Source organism: Nerophis lumbriciformis, linkage group LG03 (assembly GCF_033978685.3).
Source record: "Nerophis lumbriciformis linkage group LG03, RoL_Nlum_v2.1, whole genome shotgun sequence".
NCBI lineage: Eukaryota > Metazoa > Chordata > Actinopteri > Syngnathiformes > Syngnathidae > Nerophis > Nerophis lumbriciformis.
Window position 1 is genome coordinate 64,980,360 of NC_084550.2, and position 12,141 is coordinate 64,992,500.

The 12,141-nt window shown below is 39.7% G+C and overlaps 1 protein-coding gene across 1 annotated transcript in view; it reads right to left on the bottom strand.

Annotated features, from left to right (window-relative positions):
• Positions 1–12,141, bottom strand: part of artnb (artemin b) — a 134,377-nt gene that overhangs the window by 22,673 nt on the left and 99,563 nt on the right. Inside the window, exon 4 of the mRNA XM_061929821.2 lies at positions 5,410–5,474. Coding sequence (XP_061785805.2) covers positions 5,410–5,474 — 65 coding nt within the window. The remainder of the gene's footprint in view (positions 1–5,409; positions 5,475–12,141) is intronic.

The window sequence follows — 12,141 nt, forward strand, 5'->3', positions numbered from 1 at the left end:
GAAAATGCCGATCCAGATCCAGTTTGAAAAAAAAACTCGGGTGTTTTCCAACGCACCGATTTAAATAATACATTCCACTTTTCTGCTGCTCCGTAATTTCCGTTCCGCATTTTCCAGCACACCTTCAACACATCCACACGTCTGTGAATTCCCACGCAGTTACTTTTAGCTGCTGGCATTACACGACAGGCTCTTCTCACTCTTTCCTGTGTCTCCCTCTCACAGACAGCAAGCGCACCTTCTTACACACGTCACATACTGTCACGCCATACGTCACATACTGTCACGACATACGTCACATACTGTCACGTCATACGTCACATACTGTCATGTCATACGTCACATACGTATACGTCCTCCCCGAGCAGAGAGGTAGCAGCATGGCTAACGTTAGCTGTGATGCTAGCGCAGCCGTGCGAGCAATGCTCCCTCTAAGGTGCTCGCCTGTGCAATTGCGCATTGTTTAAGCGTCCTCTGCGCATAGCAAATCTATGCCACGCACAAAATCAAATAAAAAAATAAGCGCATAACAATTTTCGACACACGGACACGACAGAGAAAACAGTTTTCGTCATCATTGTTCAAATATTGTGACGTCTGTCGAGACGCTTATCTCCATTCGGTGCCACACGTCCACACCATCAAAATGCTGAGGCAAAAATTTCCACATCAACAGCGTATGAAAAAATTAGTGATTTTTTTAGTTGTGATTTCCTTCTCTGCGTGAAAGTTTAAAAGTAGCATATATTAATGCAGTATGAAGAAGAATGTTTTAATGTAGACATGCAAGCTTTGAAAGAAAATTTTGAAAATCAAGACTACATTTCCTGCAAATGGGTGCATTTCTACCCTATATTTTAACTTTAGATTTATTCTCATATCAAACTCTTTTGGCTGTCTTTTTGACACTTACGTCCGGCGCCCCCCTACACACCCTGGATTATAAATAATGTAAATAATTCAATGTGATTATCTTGTGTGATGACTGTATTATGATGATAGTATATATCTGATAGTATATATCTGTATCATGAATCAATTTAAGTGGACCCCGACTTAAACAAGTTGAAAAACTTATTGGGGTGTTACCATTTAGTGGTCAATTGTACGGAATATGTACTTCACTGTGCAACCTACTAATAAAAGTCTCAATCAATCAAAACACATAGAATCGTCATACTGCTGTGATTATATGCATCAAGTGTTCATTCAAGGCTAAGGCAAAATATGGAGATATATATCGTGTATCGCAATATGGCCTTAAAATATCGCAATATTAAAAAAAGGCCATATCGCCCAGCCCTCGTTCAATGATGCCATTTCTGTTTGTCATGTATAATTTTGTCTATTTTGTGTTTAACCTTGAATAAACAGGTCAGTTTCTTGTTACCAACCAATGTGTATTATTCAAACTCCCCTAATTCAGCTGGCTAGTTGTTATCAAGAGTACTAAAACCCTTTTCAACATGATTCTGACAACAAAGTAGGCTAAATAACTTTAAACTTTAATACATTTTCGGATAGGCCAGTATCGGTCGGTATCGGATCGGAAATGCAAAAACAATATCGGTATCGGATCGGAAGTGCAAAACCCTGGATCGGGACATCCCTAACATGTAAGTGTAAAAAAAACAAAAAAAAAAACATTATAATTTGTACAGTTTCAGAATGTGCTTGTTCTATTTTTAAACAAAGAAAACCATCTGAAGTTGTCTTTATTTTTAAGTTATCGTGCCATGATTTTACCAGTCCTACCCACTTGGGAGTCGATTTTTCTCCATGTGGCCCCCGATCCAAAATTAGTTCGACGCCTCTGATTTAGAGAGCGCGGCTTATATAACGGTGCTCTCTATAGTCTGGAACATACGTAAATAAATACGAATCACGTAATATAAAACCACCTGTTGCTCTTCCAGTGTCAATCAGTTTTTAATGGCAGCAGTCTTGCGCCAGATCTCCATAGATCGGAATGATACGGAAGGGAAGTTCCGTTCAGTTCAGTTTTAGTTTATTTCGAACAATGTAATGCTTCACACAATTCCAGTTGTTTCATTACAGCACAACCAAAAAGGAGTAGGAAGAAGCAGAGCTTATTTAATCCTACTCCTCTTCATATCATAGCAATTTTATCCAATTTCCTTGTTCTCTGTAACAGAACAGTAAACAAATAAATAATATACCATAGTAAACATACAAATATTAAATACATAAATAATCTTTGTCTCAATAATAAAAAAAAAGGAACAAAAAAGGTTCAAGATGTTCATCGTAATTCTTGTTCTGTGTACTTTGTGAACACTTGTAGTTTGAACAGTCTTTTAAAGTGAATCATATTGGTGCTTCTTTTGATTTCTTTGCTTAATCCGTCCCATAATTCCACATACTGATACACTAAAGGTTTTAAGTGTTGTACGAGCATACAAGTGTTTTAAATTTTTATTTTCCTCTAAGGTTATATTTTTCCTCTTTTGTTGAGAAGAATTGTTGTACATTCTTGGGTAGCAGGTTATAGTTTGCTTTGTACATAATTTTAGCTGTTTGCAAATGCACCAAATCGTTGAATTACCATAATTGTGATTTTATAAGTACAAACCCCGTTTCCATATGAGTTGGGAAATTGTGTTGGATGTAAATATAAACGGAATACAATGATTTGCAAATCCTTTTCAACCCATATTCAGTTGAATGCACTACAAAGACAAGATATTTGATGTTCAAACTCATAAACTTTTTTTTTTTTTGCAAATAATAATTAACTTAGAATTTCATGGCTGCAACACGTGACAAAGTAGTTGGGAAAGGACATGTTCACCACTGTGTTACATGGCCTTTCCTTTTAACAACACTCAGTAAACGTTTGGGAACTGAGGAGACACATTTTTGAAGCTTCTCAGGTGGAATTCTTTCCCATTCTTGCTTGATGTACAGCTTAAGTTGTTCAACAGTCCGGGGGTCTCCGTTGTGGTATTTTAGGCTTCATAATGCGCCACACATTTTCAATGGGAGACAGGTCTGGACTACAGGTAGGCCAGTATAGTACCCGCACTCTTTTACTATGAAGCCACATTGATGTAACACGTGGCTTGGCATTGTCTTGCTGAAATAAGTAGGGGCGTCCATGGTAACGTTGCTTGGATGGCAACATATGTTGCTCCAAAACCTGTATGTACCTTTCAGCATTAATGGCGCCTTCACAGATGTGTAACTTACCCATGTCTTGGGCACTAATACACCCCCATAACATCACAGATGCTGGTTTTTCAACTTTGCGCCTATAACAATCCGGATGTTTTTTTTCCTCTTTAAACCGGAGGACACGACGTCCACAGTTTCCAAAAACAATTTGAAATGTGGACTCGTTAGACCACAGAACACTTATCCACTTTGTATCAGTCCATCTTAGATGAGCTCAGGCCCAGCGAAGCCGACGGCGTTTCTGGGTGTTGTTGATAAACGGTTTTCGCCTTGCATAGGAGAGTTTTAACTTGCACTTACAGATGTAGCGACCAACTGTAGTTACTGACAGTGGGTTTCTGAAGTGTTCCTGAGCCCATGTGGTGATATCCTTTACACACTGATGTCGCTTGTTGATGCAGTACAGCCTGAGGGATCGAAGGTGACGGGCTTAGCTGCTTACGTGCAGTGATTTCTCCAGATTCTCTGAACCCTTTGATGATATTACGGACCGTAGATGGTGAAATCCCTAAATTCCTTGCAATAGCTGGTTGAGAAAGGTTTTTCTTAAACTGTTCAACAATTTGCTCACGCATTTGTTGACAAAGTGGAGACCCTCGCCCCATCCTTGTTTGTGAATGACTGAGCATTTCATGGAATCTACTTTTATACCCAATCATGGCACCCACCTGTTCCCAATTTGCCTGTTCACCCGTGGGATGTTCCAAATAAGTGTTTGATGAGCATTCCTCAACTTTATCAGTATTTATTGCCACCTTTTCCAACTTCTTTGTCACGTGTTGCTGGCATCAAATAACAAAGTTAATGATTATTTGCAAAAAAAAAAAATGTTTATCAGTTTGAACATCAAATATGTTGTCTTTGTAGCATATTCAACTGAATATGGGTTGAAAATGATTTGCAAATCATTGTATTCCGTTTATATTTACATCTAACACAATTTCCCAACTCATATGGAAACGGGGTTTGTTAAAGGGTTTGTATGTTCTGTCTATTCAACATTATGTATTATTCTAATTCATCTTTTTTGTAACACCGTTAGTGAATGAGGTGCACATTTGTAGTTGTTTCCCCATATTTCTACACAATAACTCATATGTATCACTAATGAAATTATTTTTGGTCTAGAACAGGGGCGTCACTAGCTTTTAAGGACAGGGGGAGCTTAGCCCCCAGGAGATGCACCGGACGCGAGCGAACGTAGCGCACGATCACAAAACTTCACAAACGGCTAACAAAGACTTAGAAATTATTCATTGTTATTAATATTATTTAAAAAAATGCACGGGACAAAATGAAATGCTCCCCGGGACGATGGCTTTTAACCATTTTTTTCCTTCATTTTACATTTTATATTAAATGTCTTGGTTTTTCCTCCCTCTGAAAATCCTATGAAATGTTTAACAAGCAATCATTTAATAATACAACAGCTATTAATGTAACAATACAATAAAACAAATATATTTAATTATGTTTTTTTCATTATTTTAACATTAGGCTAATGTATATTACTTTGTATAGATTCTACAAGAGTGATGTGGGCATTTTCTATATGAACAAGTCCAAGGACCGCAAGCAAGGTCGCAGAGAACATGCGGACTGGATTTTGAGTGATGTGGGCATTTTCTGTATGAACAAGTGGAATGGATTGGATACCGACACACTAAAGGGGCTCTCTACCTTAAAGTACCAATGATTGTCACACACACACTCGATGTGGTGAAATTTGTCCTCTGCATTTGACCCATCCCCTTGTTCACCCCCTGGGAGGTGAGGGGAGCAGTGGGCAGCAGCGGTGCCGCGCCCGGGAATAATTTTTGGTGATTTACGCTATGAAGTGAGGGGAAACTGAGTGAATAATGACAGGTTATATAATTATTTATTTAAACTCATATTTGGGCCACTTTATAATGAATATGTCGTCATGTAATTGTAAAAAAAATTTAATTTAAAAGAATAATAATAAATATAACACCAAATTATTTAGGGGGGCTTAAGAATATTTTAGGGGGGCTTGAGCCCCCCTAAAATAGGCCTAACAACGCCAATGGTCTAGAACATGTTTTGCTTTATTCATTATTGATGTGTTTCCTGCTACTTTATGTTGTATATTTTATACAATTCATTTGATCATCTATTATTACAGCCAAAAATGTGTTTTTTTTAACCCTTTCATTAACTACTCAAGTTTTTTGCACTTAAGCAATGACCAACCTTTGCTGACATCACAGAAGTCGTCTCTTGTCTCCCCTTCCTCCGACTCCTCCATGGGCTCCCACCTGGATGCAATGGGAGAAAGAAGGAGGGAGGAACGTGAGAACAAGGCTTCACTCTTGTCAACTCTCCTCCCGGCGTTAAAGAGGGCTAACGTAAACTAGAAGCACAACATGCGGGCGATATGATGTCTTAACTGTACAACAAGAAAACGAAACACGGCGCCGACGTGGGCCCCCCCGAGCGAGGCGACGTGTCAAATAAATCACATCCTCCGTGCCTGAGGGTGGCGTCTTTGTTGCCGGCGTGCTAAAAAGGAGCAGTGTTTGCTTCCAAGCCAGTGTCGGCTTGTCGCTTCGCACGTCCGTGTAAACAGTCCCCACAAAAGACAACATCTGCCACGTCCTCGTCAAAGGCATTCTTCAGCAGTTATTTCTGTGGCAGCACTTCATGGAGGTCCAAAGAAGCCACAGACATGCAGGACGGGCGATAAGAGGTGTCACGGATGCAGATGTTTATATTTAGTACGTGCAGCGCCGAGGTGAGCGCCCGCCGCCCGTTCTGAAACATCATGTGAGGTCATCGGGTTCCTTTGTTGCCCCCCCGGCCTCACAGACACCGTCGTCTCCCAAGTGTCAGAGGAGGTCAAAGCATCAGGTGATGCTCAGTGTCAGGAGAAGTCCATCTGACTTATTTGTCTTGGTGTTGGTGTGAGAGGTTGACTCCTCGTACTAAACTAAAGGAAACTATAAGAATATATCACGCTTCTGTTATTTGAATGACTAGCATTATTTTAGAAATGTAATATGTACGATATACACACTGCAAGTATATACTGTATATTATGTAGTAACAGACACCTTCATTACAATATGTAATATGTTCAATATACACAATGCAAATATATATATATATATATATATAATGTAGTAACAGACACCTTCATAACAAAGTGTAATATGTATTATACACACACTGCAAGTATATATATAATGTAGTAACAGACACCTTCATAACAATATGTAATATGTACAATATACACACTGCAAGTATATATATAATGTAGTAACAGACACCTTCATAACAATATGTAATATGTTTTATATACGCATTGCAAGTATATATAATGGAGTAACAGATATCTTCATAACACAATGTAATATGTACAATATACACACTGCAAGTATATATATATAATGTAGTAACAGACACCTTCATAACAATATGTAATATGTACAATATACACAATGCAAGTATATATATAATGTAGTAACAAACACCTTCATTACAATAAGTACAATATACACACTGCGAGTATGTATATATAATGTAGTAACAGACACCTTCATAACAACATGTAATATGTACAATATACACAATGAAAGTAGATATATATATATATATATATATATATATATATATATATATATATATATAACAGAGTAACAAACACCTTCATAACAATATGTAATATTTTATATACACACTGCAAGTATATATATATAATGTTATAACAGACACTTTCATAACAATATCTAATACATACAATATACACACTGCAAGTATATAATGTAGTAACAAACACCTTCAAGACAATATGTAAAATGTTTTATATACAATATACACACTGCAAGTATATACATAATGTAGTAACAAACACCTTCATAACAATATGTAATATGTACAATATACACAATGCAAGTATATATATAATGTAGTAACAAACACCTTCATTACAATATGTACAACATACACACTGCGAGTATGTATATATAATGTAGTAACAGACACCTTCATAACAATATGTAATATGTACAATATACACAATGAAAGTATATATATAATGTAGTCACAGACACCTTCATAACAATATGTGATATGTACAATATACACACTGCAAGTATATAATGTAGTAACAAACACCTTCATGACAATATGTAAAATGTTTTATATACAATATATACACTGCAAGTATATACATGATGTAGTAACAAACACCTTCATGGCAATATGTAAAATGTTTTATATACAATACACACACTGCAAGTATGTATATATAATGTAGTAACAGACACGTTCATGACAATATGTAATATGTACAATATACACACTGCAAGTATATATATAATGTAGTAACAGACACCTTCATAACAATATGTAATATGTACAATATACACAATGCAAGTATGTATATAACATAGTAACAAACACCTTCATAACAATATGTGATGTTTTATATACACACTGCAAGTATATATATAATGTAGTAACAGACACCTTCATAACAATATGTAATATTTACAATATACACACACTGCAAGTATATAATGTAGTAACAAACACCTTCATGACAATATGTAAAATGAAATGTTTTATATACAATATACACACTGCAAGTATATATATATATATATATATATATATATATATATATATATATATATATATATATATATATATATATACATATATATATATATATATATATATAATGTAGCAACAGACACCTTCATAACAATATGTAATATGTACAATATACACACTGCAAGTGTATATATATAATGTAGTAACAGACACCTTCATAACAATATGTAATATTTACAATATACACACACTGCAAGTATATAATGTAGTAACAAACACCTTCATGACAATATGTAAAATGAAATGTTTTATATACAATATACACACTGCAAGTATATATATATATATATATATATATATATATATATATATATATATATATATATATATATATATATATATATATATGTATATATATATATATATATAAAATGTAGCAACAGACACCTTCATAACAATATGTAATATGTACAAAATACACACTGCAAGTATATATATAATGTAGTAACAGACACCTTCATAACAATATGTAATATGTACAATATACACACTGCAAGTATATATAAAATGTAGTAACAGACACCTTCATAACAATATGTGATATGTACAATATACACACTGCAAGTATATATATAATGTAGTCACAGACTCCTTCATAACAATATATTTACTGTATTTTGACCATGTTATGCATTACTTCTTTTACAACTTCTTTCTTTAGCCCATTTATTTCCATTTCCACAGCAACACACTTCAGACTTCCGGCACCAAATGTGTGTTCCTACTTCTGGAAACATACGCAAGTGTTTTTTTAAACATATCAGTCTTGGTAATAGACAACAAAGGCGACAGTTTTTTGACAAATGAGGATTCACAACCTTATACTTTTTGTCGCTGAATATACAGAGGATGAACTAAGGCCAGGGCCCATTGTTGGGCCGTGGGCTCCCCCTAGAGGGCCGCCCAAAAATATGTGTTTCTCAGCTGTGGTGTCCTGGTGCCAAGTGTGGGCAGCCTTATGTTTGAACATGGTGTTGGTTACAGACAATCTGTGACAAGAACAAAAGTTCAAAAACAAAACACCCCTCTGGTTTAGATCCGGGCGGCCGTTCCTCCCAATCAACGTGAGCGTTCATGTCCCCCAGTAGAACAAGGGAAGCACTCTCCAGTACTCCCTCTAGGGACTCCAAAAAGGGCGGGTACTCTGAACTGCTGTTCTAGAATCTTGACCGGCCCTAGATGGGGGCCCTCGGTGACCTGCGTACAGGCGAGAAAAAACTGTGCTCCTTCAGGGACTCCAAAAAGGGCGGCTACTCTGAACTACCGTTTGGTGGGTAAGCACAAACAAGAGTCTTGACTCGTCCCCCCCAGCCGGAGGCGGAGGAAGCTACCCTTTTGTCCACCGGGTTGAACTCCAACGTGCAGGCTCTGAGCCACGGGGCAACAAGTATCGTCACCCCCGCCCGTCACCTCTTACTGCTGGCAACGCCAGAGGGAAGAAAGTCCAGCACCTCTCGAAAAGACTTGCTGTCCGTCTAAGTGAGACTGACTCGATCCAGCCGTAATTTCTCCACCTGCTAACTTTGACTTCCGCCCAGCTTAAAGGCCTAACCGACCACTACACCCCCCCCTCCTATGGGTGGTAAGCCCTTTGGAGGGGGAACCCACGTTGCCTCTTTGGGCTGTGCCAGGCCAGGCCCCAGATGGGATCCCCCAGTGACCTGCGTCCGGGCGAGAAAAAACTGTGTTCCTGCAGGTACTCCAAAAAGGGCGGGTACTCTGTACTGCTGCTTGGTGCGTAAGCACAAAAAAAGAGTCTTGACCCGTCGCCCCAGCCAGAGGTTGAGGGAAGCTACCCTCTCGTCCACCGGGTTAAACTACAACGTGCAGGCTCTGAGCCACGGGGCAACAAGTATCGTCACCCCTGTCCGTCACCTCTTACTGCTGGCAACGCCAGAGGGAAGAAAGTCCAGCACCTCTCGAAAAGACTGGTTCCAGAGCCCTTGCTGTCCGTCTAAGTGAGACTGACTCGATCCAGCCGTAATTTCTCCACCTGCTAAGGGTCCTGCCTTTGACCTCCGCCCAGCTTAAAGGCCTAACCGACCTCCACGCCCCCCTCCTATGGGTGGTAAGCCCCTTGGAGGGGGAACCCACGTTGCCTCTTTGGGCTGTGCCAGGCCTGGCCCCAGATGGGATCCCCCAGTGACCTGCGTCCGGGCGAGAAAAAACTGTGTTCCTGCATGGACTCCAAAAAGGGCGGGTACTCTGTACTGCTGCTTGGTGCGTAAGCACAAAAAAAGAGTCTTGACCCGGAGGGATTGTGGAGGGAAGCTACCCTCTCCTCCGCCGGGTTAAACTTCAACGTGCAGGCTCTGAGCCGCGGGGCAACAAGTATTGTCACACCTGCCCGTCCCCTCTCACTGCTGGCAACGAAGGTCCATCTTCCAGAGCCGTTGCTGTCCGTCCAAGTGAGACAGACTCGATCGAGCCATAATTTCTCCAGCCACCACGGGGAAACTAGCTCAGGCATGTCCCCCCCAGCGAGGTGACGTCCACGTCCCAAGAGCTTCTGTAGCCAAGGATCGGACCGCCAAGAGCCCTGCCTTCGACTTCCGCCCAGCTTGCAAAGCACCCGACCTCTATGCCCCCTCCTATGGGTGGTACCCACATTGACTCTTTGGGCTGCGCCCCCCGTGATCCGCGTCCGGGCGAGAAGAAACTGTGTTCCTGTTGTTTTTTATTCATAGAAGTTTTTGAGCTGCTCTTTGTATGGTCCCTCAACCGGGACGAGTATGTCATGGGAGACCCTAGCAGGGGGAAAGAAGCCCCAGATACCTCTAGGTAGCAGAACAGGGAGGAGGCCTTGGAAGGCCTTGGAATCCCCTGGGAAGAGCTGGACGAAGTAGCTGGGGAGAGGGAAGTCTGGGCTTCTCTGCTTAAGCTGCAGCCCCCGCGACCGGATAAGCGGAAGAAGATGGATGGACGTTAAATGATTTGAATGTAAAAAAAAATTCAATAGTTATTCATGAGTCCCTTCTTTTGCAGTGTATTTGATGAGTATATATTTTTGTAATCTTTGTGATTAACATGTTTTCAGGTAAGGTAAGGTTTATTTTCTTGAACTGTGAACAGGTGAGATATAATTATTGAATACGGATAAAACCAAGAGTAAGATTACTAATTCAGTGTAGGGCTGGGCGATATATCGATATACTCGATATATCGCGGGTTTGCCTCTGTGCGATATAGAAAATGATTATATCGTGATACCGTGATATTGGAGTATACGTTCTCACGCAGTTGCTTTTAGCTGCGGGCATTACACTACAGGCGTTTCTCACTCTTTATAGTCTCTCCTTCTCACAGGGGCGTAAAACAAGCCCACCTTCTTACATACGTCACATACTGTCGCGCGTGTAGCGTCATACGCCCTCGCCCAGCAGAGAGGTAGCAGCATGGCTAACGTTAGCTGAGGCAGGTAGTACAAGCGGAGCGGTGCGAGTTACAATACAAGAGAAGGTGCGAAACTGATCACAAATGGAGGAAGAACAATTAATGCCCAAAAAAACCAGCACGGGGTCCATCATCTGGCGGTAGTTTGGCTTCAAGCGGGAAGATATTCAGCAGACAACAGTAATATGCAAAGTATGCAGCAGAAGCGTTGCTACAAAAGGTAGCAGCCAACGTTCCCTCTAAGGTGCGCGCCTGCGCAATTGCGCACTGCTCAAGCGTCCTCTGCGCACAGCAAATATATGCCGCGCACAAAATTGAATCTCATCTGAATTCTAAACAAAATAAACACATTTATTCTGTATATAATTTGCAATGCAACTCTGAGTGACAGTGACAACCAGCGGCCCTAACACTGTTCAATTGAACACCGTTCAATCATTGTAACGTCTATCGAGATGCTTCGAGGACAGGAATTATATCGATCACTTTATTGAGCAAAACTGTTTATATTCGGCCATAACCACACCAAAAACATGAGTAAAAAACTTCTTTCTCGAAAAACTAGTCATTTTCTGCCGTACAAACCAGGCCAAAACCAACTTGTCATCTGTCACCAACACGCATACCACTAAGCCACTGGTGCGTTTATGGCCACACAAAAAGTCAGACAACTCAAACACCACACAAAGTTACACTATGACTCCTCGGTCATACGTGTGCTTATTTTACTGTCATTTATTATTAATGTTAATTTATTGATATTAATCATGGAATGCTGTTACTAGAGAAAGTTACAGGAATGCACACTTCATCCTTTACTTACATTTCATTGTGCAACATGAGGATGTTTAAGGGGAACTAAATGTGATCTCTGAAAGGGGTACAAATGATTTCCAAAGCAGGACCCCCACCCAG